Below are 24,245 nucleotides of genomic sequence, written 5' to 3'. Positions count from 1 at the left end.
CAAGTAATGTATCAAAGAATCAAAGCCCGACACCTCACGAACCACCCATTCGAGAAAGGAACTGAACGCCTCAAACAAACACGCAAGACAACGAACAACCCATTGGCAAACATATGTCAACGTAAAACCCCCCTCCCCGTTAACAACCCAACAACCTGACACTCTCAGGGTGGACCAGCAGATTCAATATTGTTTTTTGCCAACAATGCACCCCTGCCACAACAATGTGCCGCCTCATCAAATGATGTATAAACCACAGAACAAAGCTCTGGGTCTCTCCCATCATTCACAGACCTCCCCAGAGGATACGACAAATGCTGAATAAGCGTGAACTTATTTGGTTCCTTCTTCGGAACCACACCCAAAGGTGATACCACCAAATCCGCCAAAGGAGGAACCCAAAAAGGTCCGGACATCCTTCCCAATGAAACCTCCTTACTTAACTTTTCTGTAATAACATCCGCATGTAACTCAGCTGACCTGAGATTTTTCAAAACATGAGGGATTTCAAAAGGAGGCGCAGGGATTCTAAATCCATCTCGGAAACCCAACAACAGGAGTTCCGACTTATCCTTGTCCGGGAATCTATTTTGATAGGGGACCATCGTGTCCAGTTTCACTGGTGTCATCCCCTTTTGGAATATTAATCTCTGCCTTTCCCTTGTTTTTTCTAAAACACCTGGCGGCGCCGTGTGAAGAACCACTGCAATGTGAGCACACGTGCTTGTCCTTGAACTTTCAAGTGGTTCTGAACTTACACTGGCCTTCGTTGAACTGCCAGCATAAACCGTGCTTTTGACCTCCTGCCTGTCCTGACTGATCCCCAGTCCCTTGAGTGCTTCCCTGAAAGGCCAACTGGCCGGCAACCCCGGCCCCACCTTGAAAGGAATGACCAAACCTTGTTGGCGCCATAACCCGCAGCCACAGACCTATGTCCTTCTGATCCCACCGAATCGCCGGACGAACTGCCTTCCTCTGCCTGAACTGCTCATCATAACGAAGCCAAGCTTGACCCCCATAAACCCTATGCGCCCCACCTATGGAATCCACATACAGTAGCAAAACAAGGCAGAGCAATTCTCCGGAGCCTTCACACCAATTACACTCGCCAAAATCGCAAACGCCTGCAGTCAATTCACAAACGTCTGAGGGATCAGGCGCCACCTCCATTTTTCCTCTTCCTCCTTTTTACTATAATCCTTTTTAGTTTTATCCAAATTAATGTTCTCCAACTCAATAAGTGAAAAGATCTCAACATACTCGTCTTTCCAAATCTTCTCATGCACCTCTTTAATTGAGCCCCCAGTGGCCCTTCAAAGCAAACGTTAACTTCGCCATGCGCCCTATCATCCAAATGAATCCCACCTTCCTTTTCTCTTTCGGTCTGCACGGACACTGATATCGGTTCAGAAAACCTGCTGGGCACTACAAACCCCAAGCCCGCCGAACTGCGACCAAACTCCTGAAAACCCACCCATGCCTCTAAATGCGACGGCGTCAACCCCTCACCCCCTAAATGCATCAGCAACTTCCGCACGTTACACAATAACTCTCTCACACCGTCGCTCCCCAAGTCAGACTGAACCCCTAGTCCCTGGCCCTGCACTACGGACCCCACAGCCTGACTAGCCCCCACTGACGGTGACAGTGATAACGCCGGCAACATACAGGACATAGACTCTGTCCAGCTGTAAATCTTCACTGATCTGCTCCCTGGACCCTCAAGAGGCTGAGGTCCGCATCCAGACGATGATCCTGATGCCATGGCCCCGACAGACCTCTCAATCCTGGACATGATCCCACTGGAAAGGCTTCCTGGGCCAGTGGGTTCAGTCTGGGAGGGTAGCCCCCCCGGAAACAAGCCCACCGCCCACTCTGCTTCCAAGCGATCCCTGCAGCAGATCTGTCCCAGCTCTGCTGGAGGGCAATGAAAATGATCCCCGGTCCACTGACAGGTCCAGCGGTCCCGAATCACCTTGGGCGCTGCCTGTCGCTGCATCAGAACAGGCTCTCCCCCGATGTCTGTGTCTGGAGAAGAAGGCGGGCCGCCTGGCAGGGTCATCACCAAGCTGACCCACCGTGACATCACAGGGAGCTACCGAGGACTTCGTGAGCGAAGGCTCCACCCCCCGCAGCAACAGGGGAGAAAGCATCTTAACCGGCGCAGGCCCCAGCCCGGCTGACGGATTCCTCCCAGACTGGGGCCTGCTTGGGCATTTGCGGGCAGGCACCCGGCTGGATGGTCCCTGGAGGGGCTCCTGCACCGGCGCTGGGGCCTATGAGGCACATCAGGGGACAAGCACTCCAGAGGCCGGATATGCCGGGAGCGTCGCTCGCCTGCGACGACCATCGGGTCATCTCCGCTGCCTCCTCCTATAATCCCAGACACTTGGGCCTCCAGCCAACTGGGCGGCTGATTATTGACAGCCACCCACAGCCTCTCCAGCACCTGCTTGATAGATCCCATGACGGTAAGCAGGGAGATGGGGGACTGCTCAGAACGCCTCTGGAGCGGGAACTGACCAAGCCCCACCCCTAACTCGCCCTATAAACCCCCCCTACTGAATATTCCAACCCTTATTAAAATATCCCCACCCCCCCCTCCAACCCCCTGTCATGCCGGCCTTTGCTAACGCCACGTGGGGGAGGGGGGGTGGCTTGCTCCGGCCTGTACTAAGTGTCGGTTCAAGCTCACCAGTGCAAATCTATGGTTGTTTGGGGATTGAACTCTGGTGTCATCCATGTGCTTTTCAATTTTCACCGACTGTTTGATAGGAGAAGCTTGAAAAACCTCCTCCATCAGTTTTTTTTTGTCTTTCATCTGAGAAAAATGAATGAAACTCTGATGGTAAAAACTGACACTTTGGCCAAACTCTGACACCCTGATAAAAAATAAACTTCGTATTTTGTGTTTGAGAAAAATCACTGACATCTGACTGAGCCCTTATGATCGCTGCAGCCAATCATTGGCTTGTGTGGTCCTAGGCTGGAAAAACTAACTTGTACAGTCAATGCCAAACTAAACAGTGGAGATCCTGTCTACTTCATACACGGCTGAGCTCGCCCCAGCTCGGTCATAGAAACCTACCATCGTCCGTAGCAACCAGTGATACTTTCAGTCATAATACCTATGTAAATATGCGAGGCCGCAGTAGTCTGGTCCCTTAGTTACGTAAGCTCATCTATCCCATCCATTGAGTACTAGAAAACTGAGAAGTTACATCTTAGTAGTGTCCAGCATTGCAGCCATTAACAGGACTCTGACTGTGTGAGAAACATCTGTGTAAAGGCCCCGTTACATTTAGCGATGCACCAGCGATCCCGACCACGATATGACCTGGTCAGGATCGCTAGTGCATCGCTAAATGGTCGCTAGTGAGCTGCCAAACAGGCAGATCTCACTAGCGATGCAGCAGCGGTCGGCGGTCGTACTCACCTGACAGACGCAGCGAGGGTGACCGTCTTCCGCCTACGTCCATGGCTCGCTCGTCGGCACAGCAGGAAGCCGACGACGAGAAATGGACCAGGCCGATCTCGCGCGATCACCGATAACCAGCGGGGGAGCCGGTCGGAGGTGTGTTTCTGCCTCTCCTTTAGCGCTCCTATAGACCGCTTTTTTTTTTGTTGCTTCACATTGAATTTTCCTCTCTGAGAATCAGCGGCAGGAGCAGCTTGGAGGGCAGTTGCTTGTGGGAGAACCTGCATTTGCTGGGCAGCTCCGGGATCCTTGGTGTTCACTTACGGCTGGGATCGGTCTCAACTTCACATCAGGAAGCCGGTGAGAGATGGACTGACCAGGAGAGCGGAGGTTGCTGACAGCCACGTACAGTGCCCTTCTGGGTTGCGAGGACACGCTCCCCAACCACCATTCACGTTCACACCGTGGTTGTGCAAGGGTGGCACAACCCTGTAAGGTGAGCACCCTGTCGATTCAGTTAGGGAATTAATTTAAACACAGGTACACTCATTGCGCCTCTCTTTGCATTTTATTTTTCAGGTCGGAGGTGAGTATCACATGTAGTGATATCGCTAGTGATATAGCTGCTGCGTCACAAAATCGGTGACGCTTTAGCGATATTGCTAGCGATATCGCTATGTGTAACAGGCCCTTAAGGGCTCCTTCAGACGTTCGTGCATCTTGGTCTCATCACTTACGGCAATCCTCAAACTGGCTGCAGATCTCTCGCCCCGAGTGGGACAGCCTCATAGAAATACATGAAGCCGTCATGCTCCATTGGGAGACCCGCAGCCAGTCCATGCATTGTGGTCCTTGATCAGTCGGAGATCCACGGACATCTGGATAAGCCCTAAACCTGCCTGACATGGAGTTTAACATATTGGGCACCTTAGGGTATGTATACAAGGGATTGGTATGCTCCGAATTTTCCACAGCTTAAAAGCAGATCAAAATCATTTTTTTAATTATATTTTTTTGTAGAATTCATTGTTGAAATGCTGCAGATTTTATCCTTTGCACGACATTCAGATCAATTTACAGTGCAGATTTATAGCGGATGAGAGTTGATAAAATGATACTGTAAAGGTTGCAGATTTTTTGCTTCATCTTTGTTTCGTGGGAACATTCCTTTAAATTGCTCCCCGGTATATTATTTCTGGTTTGACATGATGTTACGTTACATTTGCAGTGTGTTTGTGCTTTTTGGGCTTTTTTATTTGGTCTGGACCAGTACTGTTCTCAAATGCCTTTTTCCCCAGTCTTCTGTATTATATGAGCGAATATTGAAAAGTGTGTTAAAACACAATACTAATATGACAGCAAGAAGCATCAGGTCCTAATATTTTGAAAAGAGTCTGAATCCATTGCACGGAGCTACTCTCCAGTTACCGTACATCAAGGCTTCCAATTTAGTGGAACATGCCTCAATTTTTATGGTTGGATTCATACAGAATCCAGAGGAGGCTTCATGCACTTCTATAGCAGCTTTACTACAGCAAAAGGCAAAATCTCCGTGTGCACAATCTTAATAATGGCTCACATTTATCCTAATTTTACTAAAGGTGCAGTTTACTGATGCAAAGCTGTAAAAGAAAAAAAACAGCCATCAAAATTGTTTTCCAGTTTATTATGAGCAATTTACATCATTACTAGAGAAATATAGCAATACATTAGGCGAAAGTGTACAAATAGGCAAGACAAAGGCAGCGAAAATAATTCACGTTATCTGCTTTCACATTGGACATGATACCTATTCCATCAATTCATTTACTGTATGCAGGAGCACATCTACTGAAAAGCATCCAGATACCAGACAGAAATTGTCTATCTAAATATTTCATTTTTTTTTTTTAATGATTGGTGCTGTTGTAGCAGTTTTCAATTGTACCTTGTCTTATAACATTTTTTTATATTATTACAATGAAATGCATCCATATTAGATGGCAGCCTGCATGTCTGCCACCAACCCATGTGAAGGGTTAAGAGAAAGGGGTCTTGTTTTTTGCTTTGCTCTCAATACACTTGGAGTGCTATCTCCTAAGACATTTGAGTTCCATGTGAAAAACTGCCCTGATCCTGTAAGTCGATGTTTTTTTTGCCGCCATTCTGAGATATGTGCCACCCGTCACACTAGATAATTGTGGCTTGTTCCATGAGCTTTGCTGTAGAATAGTTTATAGATAAATCTTTATCATCGGTGGGTGTCCCAGAGGTCGTATCCCACCCCCACCCTCCATTCGCCAGTAATACTACATTTATCACGTATGCACAATTTGATTTCATAGGATAGCCCCTGAACAGTTCTGTGGATATGTGATCATTGCATGATAGCTGGGAATGGACAGGGGGAAGGGTAAGACCTCTGGACCCCCTCTGCCAATGATAACATGGGGTCCTAAGACAGGTGTGTGAATTAATTGCTAGCGCAGTTCACAACCTCAAATTACTTCTATGGGACTACCGGTAAGCTAGGTCTCCTCCAAATAACTGAGAGTCCCATCTGTAGAAAGCTGTTTCGGGGTTTTTGCCCCTCATAAGTACAAGGTAAGGTACTAGTTAGCTGCCTTTTATGTGCTCTCTGGAAGATCTGTTTCTCTTTGTTCAGAGTTTGAACTGAGTTTCATTTGCATGAACGGCCCAACTCTTGTCAGATAACAGAATTTGCAGTCGTGTGTCCCTAGCCTTGAGAAAAGGTATGTAACTCACTCTCCCCCATAAAGAAGAACGCTGTCTCTCTCTCTAATGTCACCTATAGGTAGTTAATCTGTAAGTTAATGTCTGAGCTATCAAAAAGTATATTAGATGACTGAAGATTTCAGAGAAGACAGAATCTGCTCAAAAAGGAAGATTCCCATCTGTTGACTGTTGTTTCTGGCTCTTGCCCCTCATCAGCAGAGGACCGACTGTTATTCTAGTAACAGGATTGCTGGATGCTAACACATGGGAGGGGTCATTACTAAATCAGTGTACACAGCCACTTACTCTATTTTCCTACCCTCTGTGAATACATGCACTTTTTATAGCATTGATGAAAGCCTACGTAAACCGATCATGTGCTGATGTCGGGACAGGTCTGATTACTGAGGGATCTGGAACAATACCGGATCAGTGCTTAAAAGCAATGTTTCCAAAATGTGCTCCTGTTTACGGCTCTCAGTGCTGGGTGTCATATTCTGTCTGTTCAAATGTTTGTGTTTTTGTACTGAGCTGCTTTGTTGGATGCTCCTGGCTCAGGTGGCATTCGCTTTCTCTTTCCACATTATCAGGAACATTTCAGCTGTGTTCCAACGAGATCATGTTCTCTCAACAGACAGACAAATAATTCTTTTTTTTTCTTTCCTCTTGTTTTATTCTCTGTGCTCCAAAAGATGCAGCCTTTTACTATAGAGTAATTCATTTTACTTATTTTATTTCTCCAGGAAATCGAGACTGTAAGTCAATGCCTTCCCGAAATCTGGACTACTAAAGGGATGACGTCTCATGAGCATAGCCCTCACTTATCCTTCAGAGGAGCCACCGATTTTCAGCCAAGGTAGTACTTCTTCTGTATTTGACATCGCATAAGGTCCAGGACAACTTCACAATGCTGAACCCCGGCTGTGATAAAGGGGCTAGATAGCTCTGTTTGTCCATGTCAATGACAATGAAACGAACCAACCAGCTATCCCCCACCCCAGCTGCAAGTTTCTATTTGAACAAGAACCATTGTGCCTTGCCAAACTCTAATCATGTCCTATTTATCCGAAACGTCTATTCAAGGGTATGACTGAAGTCGAAACTGAGCGGCCTGTGCTGCGGAGAACACAGGGTCCCATTAATGAGCCTGATGAGGGGGTCAAATTATTTGAATATGTTTGTTGAAATGTAGTGAAACGAGTAGATAGATGCACATGCTGTATTATGCTTAACAATTGAAAAAATGTAAAGTATTTATGTTTTAACTTTTTAAAAAAAATATTATTTGTTTTTAGTGACCGGGCCAAATTTTTCAAATCTGACCAGTGCCACTTTATGTGGTAATAACTCTGGAACACTTCCACATATCCCAGCAATTTTGAGTTTATTTTTTCGTGACACATTATATTTTACGATAATGGTTAATTTAGGTCAATATGTTTTGCGTTTTTTTAAAAAAAATGTCAAAAATTTGACAAAAAAATTCTAAAAATTAGCAATTTTCAAACTGTGAATACTTTTAGAAGGTTTAAAATTGTAGCCTTAATTTTTCATTTTTTTAAAGGAAATTTACAGCTTATTTTTTTAGGGACCTATTCCGTTTTGAAGTGACTTTAGGGTCCTATATATTGGAAATGTCCAAAAGTGATACCATGTTAAAAACATCACCCGTCAACATATTCAAAACTGCTGTCAGGTAGTTTTTTAACCCAGCAGGTGCTTTTCAGGGATTAATTCAAAGTGGCATAACAGGAAAGAAAAAATGTTATTTTTAACTCCTGAATGTTGCTAACTTCTGAACAGGTCACTATAGCGGACCAACGTTAGGGCTGTTATATGCAAGGCTGTGAAGTCGGTAAGCCAAACTTCCCACTCCAACTCCGACTCCTCAATTTCCATGACAAGGTCTTCAATTCCGACCTCGCGACTCAGACTCTGACTCCCTCATACCAGGGCTGTGGAGTCAGTAAAACAAACCTCCGACTACAACTCCGACTCCTCAGTTTCCATGACTCCGACTCCAACTCCACCAAAATGGGCTCTGCCTTCATGACTCCGACTCTATAAGGCCATGAATTTCCATGGCAGCCATCAGGACCACACAATCATGATCTCAGTGTGTCAATGGGGTTTATAAGGGAGCCCCCGTACTCTGCTAATCATATGGATGCCATAGTCACTATTGACAGCAGCATCTTAGGGTTTAAACCTAAGATGCTAGCACTGATCGTGGCTGATGCAGCAGGGTGTCAGCTATAGTGTACAGCCGACAGCTGCTGCTTCACCCATCATGGTGCTGTTCACTTATATCTCAGGACTTTTTTAATTCGTATTGTTGGTCACTAAGGGGTTAAAATAATTACCAATTTCCGCCTCCCGTGTTTCCAGCATCACTCCCGTACTTTTGTGGCCTGTGTATCTGCTCTTCAACTTTGCCGGCTCCCCTGTGTGTAGCGTTGTTTCTTTTTTCCATGTAAGTCTATGAGAGCCAAAACAACAGCATTGGCAAAGCAACTTCCGCTTCACACATAAACCTCTAAATGATCCGGTAAGTCTCTTTTCAAGTCATTGCAGCCAGAAGAGGACTGGAATGGGTGGGATGTAACTTCACTTTTATATATGTTTATATACACTGTTTACCCAATTGTTTATCATTTTTTATATTCTTATATTGAAATGAACATTAAATAGTATTAAAAATATATACATATAGCATACTGTATGTAAAATATAAATATAGGTGGTTTCCGGTTTCAGAAAACTCCCACGGCTGCAGTTTGTTTAAAAAACAAACAAAACAAACCAGCTTTACTCACCATTCCCGGGTCCAGCGCTGAGTCTCCACCGCTGCTCCCAGTGTGTCTGTTATTTCTGCAGAGTTGACAGCACTGAAGCCAATTAGTGAGCTTAGCAACTCTTGCGGTCTACAGGGGCAGATGGCGGGGTTTTATTTATTTTTTACAAAATAGTGCAGTTTTGTATTTTATGCCCCTTTTTCTGGTGTTTATACTTCTTCTTTGCAGATGTTGCTTGCGAGTTGTTAGAAAACTTACCATACAACACTTTGGGTTTCTATTTACATTGCACATTGTAAAGAAAAAAACCACAGGCCAAAAATGCTTGTGAAAAAAATGTCTGAAAAACATTTTTGCGATTTGGAGACAAAAGCTGCCAAAACCAGTCAAGAAATCTTAAATGTATGGAAGGAAGTGGCTGAATAAATGACCACTTATTCTGGTCACTTGTAGAGTGAGTCAGAAACTTTTTAGTTAACTTTTACCTCATAATTCCATCTATTTATATAATTTATTAGCTCAAAGAAAGGAATCAGAGTGGAGTTGTAATAATGGTATTTTATAACCGGATCCCTGTGGGTTGTTTAGTCATTGCATGTATTGGACACATTATATAATCCAATGTGAAGCGAAAAAAGAAGAAATATGCAGCACTCACCGATATAGCTGAAAAACTCTGCGTCTTTATTTCACATAAATTCCATCAATAGATGTGTGGACATCCAGGTCACCTGGACCCGTAGAAGCGAGTAATCGCGAAACGGCCGTTGTCCGGCACCTCCCTCCCCTAGCATTCCTCTAACGTCCTGCATGTCCACACATCTATTGATGGAATTTATGTGAAATAAAGACGCACAGTTTTTCAGCTATATCGGTGAGTGCTGCATATTTCTTCTTTTTTCGCTTCATATTGAAATATTCATGTTTTTTCATGCAAGCACCTCCATTTTTTGACTGAATTATATGCCGCAATACTTCAGATAAATAGCTCCGTCTGGTAATGTGGTGATTTGTGTGCCCTAGTATGCCGTTCATCTGTTTGCTCTTTGCTGGGAACATTATATAATCCGCAGTGTGAACTTGTGGTTATGAGTTTCTATAGCGACTATCATTAAAATAATAAAAGAATATATTTGGAAGTTGCTTAAATAGAAACGCTATAAACATAAAAGCAACCTGCAATCTGCTGATGGACTATTGCAGAGCAAAGATGAAAACTCTGTCTGTTCTTTCCCTTAAGGGCAGTCTCACACGTCCAGATAAAACCGGTACCGGAGCTATCCGTGTCCATGTTGACACGTGGTACCTCCGTGTGGCACACATGTGCCGCATCAGGACCACACGGATGGCGCCGGGAAGAAGCGCTACAGTAGGCGCTGTTCCCGGCGGCTGGTGCTGACCGCGGCTGACATTCTACTCTCCTGCTCTGCCAGCAGGAGAGAAAAATGAATGAAAACCCAACTTGGGGTCCCCCTCATTTTCTGAACCAACCAGACGAAACTTACACCTGGGCGCTGCAGCCCTCAGCTGTGAGCTTCAGCCAGGTTGGTTGTGAAGAATGGAGGGGTCCCCACGCTGTTTTTTTAATTATTTAAATAAATAATTTTAAAAAACGGCGTGGGGTCCCCCCTATTTTTGTCAACCAACCTGACAAAAGCCGACAGATGAGGGCTGATATTCTCAGGCTGGTAAGGGGCCATTAATCTTGGCCCCCCAGCCTAAAAACAGCAGCCCGCAGCTGCCCAGAAAAGGCGCATCTATTAGATGCGCCTAATCTGGAGCTTTGCCCGGTTCTTCCCACTTGCCCTGTAGAGGTGGCAAGTGGGGTAATAAGGGGGTTAATGCCACCTTTCTATTATAACGTGACATTGAGCCCGGATTAGTAATGGAGAGGTGTCAATAAGACACTTGTCCATTACTAAGCCTACAGTAAATAAAGGGTACATAAACACACTCACACAATAAGAATAAATTATTTTAATGAAAGAATACAACACACACGTTTTTATAATCTTTATTACACTGGTAATTTCTTTTCGAAGCCATCGATCTTCTGAAAAAAAGTTGAAAATAATAAAGCAAATATATACATTACCTGTCCGGCGCTTAGTCACGTCCCGCGGCGTAAATCCATCTCAGGGGTTAATACATTTACAGTCGGAGCGCTGCTAATACAACCGCTCCCGACTGTAAATGACTGGGGAATGAATGGAGCAGAGCCAGACTCAGCGATGAGCGGTGACATCACTGCTCATCACTGAGTGCGCTCAGTGGGTCTACGTGTGTCAGTGTCTCCGGTACATGAGAAAACTGTCACTACACGTACCGGAGACACTGACATGTGAAACCGGCCTAATTGAGTTGTCTGATCTTTAATTAAAAGTCAGCAGTCACTGTATGTGTCTGCATACTTCTGAATCATAACAGTGTGTGGTGTGCGTACTGTCAGGATTCTTTGATGCTGGTGACTGCAGACGATCATGTGAACATGTATGCGATTTGTATACATGCTGTCACGTGCCAACTAGACGTGCTCGGCCTTTCTCAATTCACTTGTATGAGGGAGAGTGAGGACTTCTAGTCGGAATGTGGCCAGAAGTGTACAGATCGTATACTTGTAGTCAGTTGACTGCAGTACTAGAGAATACTGATAGTTTGCGTACTGCGCGCTATAAGTATTAAGTCACTGCAGACTTTTATCAGAAGACCCTCTTTGACACATTCTACAGTGATTATACTTTAGTTGCTAATGAAGATTAGAAAACCTATTGTTTGTCTGTTGATTAAAAAAAAAAAAATTAAATACAACAAGTTCTGTACTTTGTGATCCTGCACTCCTATACTCCCAACCTTGTACTCAAACAATTACACAGATAAGCTCATGTGTAACAGTACAGCTACTGTTTCTCCACCAATAGCTTATCAGGAAAGGAAACAAGCGATTTATTTTTTCTTTTTTTTTTTTCTTTTTTTTTTACTGACTGCTTTTGTTCTTTTCTATGAGTATATGTCCACACAGATTGTTTTTTAGATGTGCATTTATTGTGGATTTTACGGCAAATTTACATCACAAAGGTGAAAATTTCACAGTGAAGATGTACAGCATAGATTGACTTGCTAAGTATCTAAAATCCACAACACAGGTTAATTTCTGTTTATATGATGCACAGATTTTTATTACACAGGATTTGGGTAAAGTCAATCTGTAGTCATCAGCTCAAAAAAGGCTAAACCAGACAGACTTGCTACTTGTCCCTCTGTCTAGCCCAGAGGATCCTCGGCCTTCAACCTTTAACCCCTATTGAGGGATCTGAATTAACAACGAGGCCCCTGGGTTTCATCCAAGGAGTAGGTGCTGGCCAAAGGAGTCAACCTGAGGCAAGGATAATTTTACTCGCTGGGCCAGTACCGGGAGGGACAGGAGGAAATACCATAGTTGCAGGACTAACCATGGTTGGATACCAGGAGGTTACTCAAAAATAAAGTCATACAAGCTAAAGTCAGATTTTAAGGGTTGTTCTTTTACCTGCCCTTTGTAAGCTATACAGGTAAGCTGATTAACGATCAACTGTTACAGCCAGAACTGGCTCCAAAGATTTACCCAACATTGATTGTCTTTCCTATAGTCATAATACAGAGGAGGAATGCATTGTAGAATTGGTCTCGTGTAGCTGTAGAATTCTATGGCTTTAATAGATTCTTTACTATCTTTGCATAAATTCAAATTTTTCTGACAATGATTCTGTTGTAAGATTTGAATGGCAAAGGGCTTAAAGTGATATGTCAGCAGTGGGTCAGGTGTCACACCTGGTGATGAGAAGACTCTGAGCTCCATCCTTTTACTACTTGTGTTTTCCGTAAATTTACAAGTTGTTTGCACTCTTTCTATCCTTCCCTTTAAAGTCATGTATATGTGTGTCACCTCTGAAACCTATGAATTTTTTTTAATGCAGTGCTACTGGAGGACTCTGATAGTGGCTCTTTCATAGAGAAAAATGGAGCGTTTGGTCAAGCCAAGCGTTTCTGTTTAAGGGGGGGAGGGGGGGTTGAGAGAGATAGCGGTCAGCCAAATGATCATTTAGCCCATAGCTATCTAATGTGTATGGCCAGCTTAAAGAGGCATTCTATAGTTTTAAAAGTTATCCCCCACCCATAGGATAGGAGAAACTTCACGATTGCAAAGTAGTCCGACCGATGGGACCTCATTCATCCCAGGAACTTAGCCTCTGAAGAGCCCCGTGTGAATGGTGGTCATTCTTATTGGAAATAGCTAAACGCTGCTCTTGGTCTTCAGCACTCCCATAACAACAATGAAGGGAGGGACAGTGCTGGTGATTGACCAATGCTTCATTCACACCAGGCACTTCAGGGTCCCAGTTGTTGGGATCGATTGGGAAGTTATCACCTACCCCATGGAGCAGAGATCACTTTCAAACTTGAAAACAGCCGATTAAGGCTAGGTTCACATTAGCATTTGAGATAGCAGCGTATCCTCCACATGCGCAAACACATGCAAAAACGTATGCAAAATGCATGTTTGCGCAGCATTTTTTATGCACATCATTTTACGCATCTTACATCTGCATGCGTTTGCGTTGTTTATGTGCATGCGTTAGATATGACACCAGACAAAAATGGGCGTTTCTCATGGGATTTCTATTTACATTTTGAAGAATGTATGCGTACGCATGTCCTTGCGTACCAGTGTGTTCACGTAGACAGTAATGTGTTTTTTAACGCACTCATCCATATGCGCATGCCTGCGCATATTTGACGGACTTTTGACGCCTCAAAAAATGCAACATGTTGCGTTTGTAGGGGGATTGTGGCCACACCTAAGGCCAGAAGTTATTTTTCTTATGGATAATTAACTCTTTATTTTTTCAAATTTATTGTTACTGCATACAGTTTAACGACAGCTCTATTTGTGACAAGCACAATTCTGTTACGGATACATGGTTTAGTTTAGGTGGATTCATTCAATCTCTCACAATCCATACGGGTGGGTGGTTTGATCCATCTTAACTTTTTTCCATGTGGCTGCTTATCTTCCATTTCTTGTGGATCATATTTTTCTCCATACATGTTACCAATTTTTTTAATGTTTTTGCAATTGACATTTATTGGATTAATTTTGTGTTAATAAAATTGGCATATCTTTGATATATGGTGACTCATGTTCTCCTTTTTTTTGGTATATGGCATTTTTGAGTCAATATATTTGTGATTATTTTGGTTAATTATAGTCTGGTGTTTTATATTCATCAAAAAATGCAACATGTTGCGTTTGCCAGACACCGCCGCACACCGCAAAACGACGCATGTGTACTCAAAGGCATGCGAACGCATGCCCCTGCGTACACCATGTTAAATATATGTATGCATGTGGATCAAACGCTTCGCACACAAACGCTAATGTGAAACCAGCCTTAGGGAACCGTTACACTAAGCGATCCCGACAACGATATGGATCGCTGGTGCATCTCTAAGTGGTTGCTAGTGAGCTGCCACACAGGCAGATCTCACCAGCGACATAGCAGCGGTCGGGGGTCGCTACTTACCTGTCAGACGCGGCGATCCTGACGTCCTCCCGCCCGCGTCCACGCGTCGCTCGTCGGCGCCACAGGAAGCCTAGCAGGAAGCTGACGACGAGAAATGGTCCAGCAGATTCTCACGCGATCAGCGACAGACAGCGGGGGAGCCGGTCGGAGGTAAGTACCACATGTATCGATATCGCTAGCAATATCGCTATAACGTCACAAAACCAGTGACGTTACAGCGATATTGCTAGCGATATCGCTATGTGTAACGGGCCCTTTAGTCAGTAGTAAAGATTCCTGTGTTTATTAACAGGTAATTAAAGTGAGAAATGGTTGCAAACAGCATCTCCATCTTGCCTCACTAATATTCCATGTGGTAGCGCCACACAGAAAATGTCAGGTTTCTGTCATGGTGTCCACTATGTTACCTCCTTTATGAAGCATGTGAAAGTACCACGCCAGAAAAAGTATTCAACCCTCCCAGGCTTTTTACCCATTTTGTTACATCACAACCTGTGTTTAAATATTTTTGTAATACGATTGTGTGAAGCATCAGCACTAAATAGTCTAAGTTGGTGATTTGAGAAAAATATAGGCGTAAATTTAATTTATGGGATCAAATACCTAAAAATGTGCATACGTATTCCGATTCTTTTTAACCTCTCTGTTAATGACCTTGTGAATGGGATTGAGAGTGAAGTGTCAGTCTTTGCTGACAACACCAAACTATGTAGGATATTAAAATCTAACCTTGACATTATAATATTGCAAAGCGATCTGAATGGGCAAACACTTGGCAAAAGAGATTTAATGTAGATAAATGTAAAGTAATGCACCTTGGACGGAGTAATCCTATTGCTGCATATACATTAAAAGAGAGTGTGCTCAGGAATACAGAACAGGAGAAGGACTTGGGTATTCTGGTCACAAGTAAGCTGAGCAGCAGCACTTAATGTCAGGCAGCAGCCACAAACGCAAACAAGATTTTAGGGTGTATAAAATCCTGCGATCCCAACGTATTATTACCACTTTATAAATCACTGGTGAGGCCACATCTAGAATATGGGATCCAGTTTTGGGCTCCACATTGGAAGGCGTCTCATATGATGAAAGGTTGGAAAAGTTGGGCCTGTTTAACTTAGACGCCTCAGAGGAGATCTCATTTATATGTATAAACTAGCTGAAGAGCCCGGCGCTGCCCGGGCATAGTAACTAACTGCGGTTAGCTTTAGCAAATTATAATTGTCCTCCATCCCATAGTCCCGTGCCCATATACCCATCATACATATCCACGATCCCATAGCCCCGTGCCCATATACCCATCATACATATCCTCCATCCCATAGTCGAGTGCCCATATACCCATCACACATCCTCCATCCCATAGTCCCGTGCCCATATACCCATCATACAGATCCACGATTCCATAGGCCCGTGCCCATATACCCATCATACATATCCTCCATCCCATAGTCGAGTGCCCATATACCCATCACACATCCTCCATCCCATAGTCCCATGCCCATATACCCATCACACATTCTCCATCCCATAGTCCCATGCCCCTATACCCATCATACATATTCGCCATCCCATAGTCGAGTGCCCATATACCCATCACACATCCTTCATCTCATAGTCCCATGCCCATATACCCGTCATACATATCCTCCATCCCATAGTCCCGTGCCCATAAACCCGTCATACATATCCTCCATCCCATAGTCCAGTACCCATATACCCATCACACATCCTCCATCCCATAGTCTACCATTATGACATCATAGTGAGTGGTGGGGCTTGCAACCTATGATGACATCAGCGTCGCCATGGCAACCATTATGACATCATAATGAGGGGCGGGGCTTGATACACACACACTTTTTCCCCATTATGTAGATAGGGGCAAAATTGTTTGGTGAATTGGAACGCGCAGTGTTAAAATTTCACCTCACAACATAGCCTAGGACACTCTCGGGGTCTAGACGTGTGACTGCCAAATTTTGTGGCTGTAGCTGCGACGGTGCGGATGCCAATCCCGAACATACACACATACATACATACACACACTTGAGCTTTATAGATCTAATGTATAAAGCTCAAGTGTGTGTATGTATGTATGTGGGAATGTATGTATGTATGTACTGTAGTTAGTTATACCTACCAGGATAGGGGTGAGGGGGCCATGCACACAAGGATACGGATGAGGAGCCATGCATACCAGGATAGGGATGAGGGATCCATGCATAACAGGGTAGGGATGAGGGGGCCATGTGTATCAGGATGGGGATGAGGGGACCATATATACCAGGATAGGGATATTAATTACAGAATTGACCACATTTTTGCTTCAATTTTTTTTCCTTCTCTAAAACCTAGGTTCGTCTTATAGTCCGAAAAATATGTTATGTAATTATGTATTCACCCCTTTTGCTCTGAAGCCACTAAAAATTTCTGATGCAAGCAATTACCTTCATACGTCCCTTGCTTAGTGAAAGGACGTCCCCCTGTGTGCAATCTAAGAGTCACATGTCTGTCAGTATATACACACCTTCTCTGAAAGGCGACAGAGGCTGCAACACCATTAAGCAAGAGGCACCACTTACCAAGCACCATGAAGACCATGGAGATCTCCAAACAAGGCAGGGACAAAGTTGTTGAGAAGAACAAGTCAGGGTTGGGTTAAAAAAAAAAATCCCAATCTCTGATGATCCCCTGCCGATCCATCAAATCCATTATCATCAAATGGAAAGAATATGGTACCACAAACTACCAAGAAAGGGCCGCACATCAAAACTCTCAAATGTAACCCTGAAGGAACTGCAGCATTCCCAAGCAGAGACTGGAGTATCTATCCATGCGACTACAATAAGCCGTACACTCCATAGTGGTGGCCTTTATGGATGAGTGGGCAGAAAAAAGCCTTTACTTACACGCAAAAATTGTAAGGCTCGTTTTGAGTTTGCCAAAAAACATGCAGAAGGCTCCCCAAATGTATGGAGGAAGGTGCTGTGGTCAGAGGAGACCAAGATTGAACTTTTCAGCCACCAATGCTATATCTGTCACCAAACCAACACAGCTCATCACCCCATGAACACCATCCCCACAGTGAAACGTGGTGGCATCATGCTGTGGTGATGTTTTACAGCAGCAGGGACAGGGAAAATGGATAGTGCAAAATACAGGGATGTTCTTGAGCAAAACCTGTTTCAGTCTGTCAGTGACTTTAGACTGGAACGGTGGTTCACCTTCCAACCAGACAATGACCCAAAGCATACTACTAAAGAAACACTCAAGTGGTTTAAGGGGAAATGTGTAAATGTTTTGGAGTAGCCTAGTCAAAGCCCAGACCTTAATCCAATTGAGAGTCTGTGGTCAGACTTGAAGATTGCTGTTCACCAGAGGAAACCATCTAACTTGAAGGAGCTGGAGCAGTTTTTGAGGAATGGGAAAAAATCCCAGTGGCCAGATGTGGAAAGTCTATGTAGATCAAAACACAGTTGAGAACATGCATTTTTTTTGTGATGCACGCTTTAATGTCTGTCTAGGTATAGGTCACAAATTAAATACCTAAAATTAAAGGGGATCTATTATGTGATAATGAAACTGTATTCAGGGTGCTGCTTTTCTTATGTCACATGATCAAATCCTGTACTTAAAGGGACTTTGTCAGCGCTGAATGATCATTTAACTACATCTTCCTATCTGCTTGTTTCCACTCTATCTCCACTCTTCTCTGACTCTATGACGCTAGAGCTGTCAATCAAAGAAGAGTGGGGTGGAGATTTAGGGAAAACAAGCAGATGGGATGTTGTATATACATTATTGGCCGCGCTGTGATTCACTAAATACTTGGTTTGAACAGTCATTCTGTTCTGACCTAGTCCCTTTAATGAAAGGCTTGCATATGGACCCATGTTAGGGCCATGTGGCTGGACTCTTAGTGGCGATACACGGTATAATATTTTATTTCACAATAAGGCATCCGAGTGAAAATATATACTGGAAGTTATTCTGCCATTTTGTTTCTTAATTTCCAGTTTTTTGTAAAATATCAAACATTTTTCAAATTTTAATGGAAGTGGGAGATCTTGACCTCTCTAATGCATAACAGGAGGCAGTGTCGTAGTTTGAAGCTCGTGGGCCGCAATGCAAAATCTCCACCTGGGCTCGTGACTGTTATGGATCTTTCTTAGTGTTGGTTTTCTCATATGGACGCCACGGGGCCTCACTGGGTACTAGGGCCCAGGTGTGACTGCATCCCCTGCACCCACTATAATTACGCCCCCAACAGGAGCATCTGAGAACATAAGTTACACGTGTCAGTTCAACATTTTGCCCAGTTTACAACCATTGTGCTCTGAATGTATTATAAGGTGTAACAGTCTATTATGTGAACACTTTGTTCAGACACAAACAGTTTCAGCTTAAAAGTGATGTAGATTTATCAAGTAATACAAAGACATTTTTCATGGCACCCTGCTCTTTGTGCATTGTGCATCTGTTCTGCCAAGTTAAACACTAATTCTACATCAATTCTCCTCCAGTTTTTCTTTACTTCGTGATTTTTTATGCCTAGATTGTTTCTCTTAATTGCAGCAGCGTTGAATAAGCATATACTAATAAAACCTATGTAGATTGCTGTCGTAGAGAGTAGAAACTGGTGGAATCTGTGTCCACTTTGTAAAAAGACCTTCAGTCTTTTACCTTTGTTAATATATTTGAACAACAAATATAACTTTTTAGTCTAGAAATTCCCATAAACTGGTAATCAGGCAACATATGAGATGTTCACAGTAGATTTTACCTAAAATTTGTTACCTCTCCTTACTTGTTTTGTCAAAAACTTGTATTGACAAAATTAAAACAATTCAGTCACTTCTTTTCTAAAATTCTACATGTGCCTTTCCCAGGCTGGTTCTAAGGCCGCGTTCACACTTTCGGTATTTGGTCAGTATTTTACATCAGTATTTGTAAGTCAAAATCAGGAGTGGAACAATCAGAGGAAAAGTATAATAGAAACACGTCACCACTTCTGTATTTATCACCCACTCCTGATTTTGGCTTACAAATACTGATGTAAATTACTGACCGTGTGAACGTGGCCTAATAAAGTTCTGTATAGAGACCGTTGAGTGTTACCAGATGGGGGCGTGTCACTGCACGGAAGGACGTTGTCCAATCAGTGTAGTCAATGTCAAACGTCGGGACCCGCCCCTTTCAGAAAGTGAACCGTAACGATCAGCTGTCAATTCATTCTTAAAGTTCTAAGAAGAATAATAGAGGAATGGCACAACACTGATTCATAAGAGAAGATGCTCCAGAATTGGTGTTTTATGAGGAATGCAAGTATTTACTAAAACAGACATGTTGGAAGAGGTGAGGCTTCCACTTTAATGTGGAGCTACACAGCAATATTAAAATCATTGTGACATCATGTTTAGGCTGCGTACCCACGTAAGCGCTTTTTTTGCGTTTTTTAAGTGTTTTTACCGGCAAAAACGCTTAAAAAACTCTTACAAGACGCATCCCATTCATTTTAATGAATTCCGCACTTTTTGTGCACATTGATTTTTACCGCGAAAAAAACGCATCGCGGTAAAAAGCGCAGCATGCTCATTAATTTCACGGAAAAATCCGCATTTATAACTATATTCTATGAGCAGGAGGATGCTCCTGTAAAAAACGCATAAAAAAGCACAAAAAACGCGCGTTTTTCCTGGGAAGGAGTCAGTTTTTTTCTGCATATGTGGGTACATAGCCTTAATGGATTTCAAGCTAATCGTGTGCAACGTACGACCCACTTCAACTGTGATGCCGCCAACGCAAAAAAGCTAAGAATGTTGTGGATTACCTGCGAGTCACATGCAACTTGTCTCATATGGACCGCCATGCTTGCAACTTGTGACTTGCATGCAACCCATCTGGGATTTGGTTTTCTGCAACCAAAATAATCACATGAAATAAGTCACAGCAGTGTTTTTCATCACACAGTTTGTTTTTTACTTCTTGGTGCACCACCAGGGTTGTTTATTAACTTTGCACTATATTATCTGTCATTTTTGTAAGGATGAGGTATAAATCCCATTCGTTATAAAAGGAGAAGGCGCCACATACTGAACAATGAGAGTGAGTGAGAAAACAAGAAATTAAAAGCTAAAATATTAGGCCATGTTCCCACATGCCAAAATGCTGTATTTTTTTTTTTCTAGTTTTTTTTTTTTCTGCAGATATCTGCACCAAAATATACAATAGCATCCTGCTCTGATTATTGCATTTTTTTTGCTTCATTTTTTTATTAGATGCCCTTTTTGTGATTGCAAAAAAGAAAAAGTGTGTCGGCTGTTTCAATAATTTCTCTCTCTTCTGATATGACATATATGTCAGAGGAGAGAAAAATGATGCCCCCCGACACACCCTGGTACCTCCGCCATCACCCGGGAACCTGCTGATCAGTCCATTGACCAGCGTCATCTTAATCGGAAAAAAAATGGCGGGAGCTTGCGCAGTGTGTCCGCCGAGATCTGTACCCAGCAACAATAGGAAATTTTTCCCATTGGTTCCTTTTGATCAATGTGATAGACCCTATCACAGTGATCAAAAGAAAAAATAGTAAATCAGATCCCCTTTGTCACCCCCTTAGTTAGATAAAAATTATAATATATGCAACTCTGGCAAAAATTAAGAGACCACTGCACAGTTTTATAAAAATCAGCTACATTTCTGACAGCCATTCCATTCCAGTGTCAGTTGAATTCCAACCAGAGTACACCTCATTCTACTTAATGTGCTTCTCATTAGGTGATCACCTGAACCAAATCATATTTAACGAAGGAAAGTATAAAAAACCCTGCTGTGGTGTTCACAATTCTCTTGCAATAGGTAGGACAAGCTGGATGGCAAAACAAGTGCTAGTAATATCCCAAAAGTAATAGGAATGAAAAAATAACTTTTATCCATGCCAAAGGAGTTGAAAAGAAAAGTCTTGTGGAAAAGAAGGGCTCAATTCTGGCTTTACTAGCAGAGGGATACAGTAAGCGTCATGTTGCCTCCATCCTTAAAATTTCTAAGACGGCTGTCCATTACAACAAGGTCAATCAGCAGACATTGGGGACAACAAAGCTACAGACCGGCAGAGGGCAAAAACGACTCTCCACTGATCGAGATGACTGTCATCTTATTCAAATGTCACTCAGCAACCGCAGGATGACATCAAGTGACCTACAAAAGGATGCAAAAGGAATGGCAAATGGCAACTGGGGTGAAGTGCATGACAAGAACAGTTTATAACTGGCTCTGAGAGGCAGGGCTCAAGTCATGTAAAGCTAGAAAAAAGCTTTTCATCAATGAGAAGCAAAGGAGAGCCAGGCTGAAATTTGCCAAAAACCATAAGGATTGGACCATAGAGGACTGGAGTAAGGTAATCTTCTCTGATGAGTCTAATTTTCAGCTTTGCCCAACACCTAGTCATCTAATGGTTAGACGAAGACCTGGAGAGGTGTACAAACCACAGTGTCTTGCACCCACTGTGAAATTTGGTAGAGGATCGGTGATGATGTGGGGATCCTTCTGGTCAGGCAGTGTTCCCTAACTCTGAGGACTGGTTTTTCCAGCAGGACAATGTGCCACGCCACACAGCTAGGTCAATCAATGTGTGGATGAAGGACCACCACATCAAATCCTTGTCATGGCCAGCCCAATCTCCAGACCTGAACCCCATTGAAAACCTCTGGAATGTAATCAAAAGGAAGATGGATAGTCACAAGTCATCAAACAAAGAAGAACTGCTTACATTTTAGAACCTGGAGTGGCATAAGGTCACCCAAAAGCAGTGAGAAAGACTGGTGGAAAGCATGCCAAGATGCATGAAAGCTGGGATTAACAATCATGGTTATATTCCACAAAATATTGATTTCTGAACTCTTCCTGAGTTAAAACATTAGTATTGTTGTTTCTAAGTTATTATGAACTTGTTTTCTTAGCATTATTTGAGGTCTAGAAGCACTGAATCTTTTTGTTATTTTGACCATTTCTCATTTTCTGAAAATAAATACAAAATTTAGTGTTTGGAAATCGAAGACGTGTTGTCAGTAGTTCATAGAATAAAAGAGCAATTTACATTTTACACAAAAATATACCTATAAAGAGAAAAATCAGACAGACTGAAAATTTTGCAGTTGTCTCTTAATTTTTTCCAGAGTTGTATATATTTCCATTCTTTGCAGTTGGGCTTATGGTTGGGGTTAGGGATGGGGTTGAGTTAGGGCTGTGTTAGGGCTGTGTTAGGGTTAGCGGTGGGTTGGGGTTAGAATTGGAGGTTTTTCAAAAGTAAAAAAAAAAAATTACGATATGACGACTAGTGTGGAGCGAAAGTGCTCTCTACTCAAGTTTGCATTGGGTTCTCAAGTATCGCATATCCCCTCATGTTTTTTTGGGGGTGTCTAACATCCACGATATTTGGTGCATGTCTGAGCACCCGATACAAACTGGAGTAGCGAGCACTCAAAACTAATGATGACATATTCAATATGATGACCAAATGGCGCTCCTTCCCTTCTGAGCCCTGCCGTGCAACCTCAAACAATAGATTTCCCTCACAAATGGGGTATCATAGTAACATAGTAACATAGTTATTAAGGTTGAAGGGAGACTTTAAGTCCATCTAGTTCAACCCATAGCCTATCCTTACTTGCCCTAACATGTTGATCCAGAGGAAGGCAAAAAAAACCCATGTGGCAAACAGTAAGCTTCACATTGGGGAAAAAAATTCCTTCCCGACTCCACATACGGCAATCAGACTAGCTCCCTGGATCAACGCAATATTAAGGAAACTAGTGTATATACCCTGTAATATTATACTTTTCAAGAAAGGCATCCAGTCCCTTCTTAAATTTTAGTAGGGAATCACTCATTACAATATCATATGGCAGAGAGTTCCATAGTCTCACTGCTCTTACAGTAAAGAATCCGCGTCTGTGAGTATGCTTAAACCTTCTTTCCTCCAGACGTAGAGGATGCCCCCTTGTCCCTGTCACAGGTCTAAGAGTAAAAAGATCATTAGAAAGGTCTTTGTATTGTCCCCACATATATTTATACATTGTAATAAGATCACCCCTAAGCCTTCGATTCTCCAAACTAAATAACCCCAAGTGTAATAACCTGTCTTGGTATTGCAGACCCCCTAGTTCCCTAATAACCTTGGTCGCTCTTCTCTGCACCCGCTCCAGTTCAGCTATGTATTTCTTATACACCGGAGACCAGAACTGTACACAGTATTCTAAGTGTGGTCGCACTAGTGACTTATATAGAGATAAAACTGTGTTCTCCTCATGAGCATCTATGCCTCTTTTAATGCATCCCATTATTTTATTTGCCTTTAGCAGCTGCCTGACACTGGCCGCTAAATGTGAGTTTGTCATCCACCCATACACCTAGGTCTTTTTCAGTGACTGTTTTGCCCAGTGTTTTACAATTAAGCACATAATTATACATCTTGCTCGTTCTACCCAAGTGCATGACCTTACATTTATCCCCATTAAAGCTCATTTGCCATTTATCAGCCCAAGCTTCTAGTTTACATAAATCCTCCTGTAATATAAAATTGTCCTCCTCTGTATTGATTACCCTGCAGAGTTTAGTGTCATCTGCAAATATTGAAATTCTACTCTCTATGCCCCCTACAAGGTCATTAATAAATATGTTAAAAAGAAGCGGGCCCAAAACTGACCCCTGTGGTACCCCACTGCTAACCGTGACCCAATCTGAGTATGCTCCATT

At 43.0% G+C, this 24,245-nt stretch overlaps 1 protein-coding gene across 8 annotated transcripts in view; it reads left to right on the top strand.

Annotated features, from left to right (window-relative positions):
* Positions 1-24,245, top strand: part of FAM13C (family with sequence similarity 13 member C) — a 193,232-nt gene that overhangs the window by 96,670 nt on the left and 72,317 nt on the right. For all 8 annotated transcript variants that reach the window (XM_073548262.1, XM_073548264.1, XM_073548260.1 and 5 more), the window contains one exon: positions 6,877-6,989. In XM_073548262.1, the coding sequence (XP_073404363.1) occupies positions 6,877-6,989 (113 nt within the window). The remainder of the gene's footprint in view (positions 1-6,876; positions 6,990-24,245) is intronic.

This window comes from Dendrobates tinctorius, unplaced genomic scaffold (genome assembly GCF_039654945.1).
Source record: "Dendrobates tinctorius isolate UK_male_01 unplaced genomic scaffold, ASM3965494v1 ptg000156l, whole genome shotgun sequence".
NCBI lineage: Eukaryota > Metazoa > Chordata > Amphibia > Anura > Dendrobatidae > Dendrobates > Dendrobates tinctorius.
The sequence above is the reverse complement of the archived record's forward strand: the minus strand, read 5'-3'. Positions and strand labels throughout refer to the sequence as shown.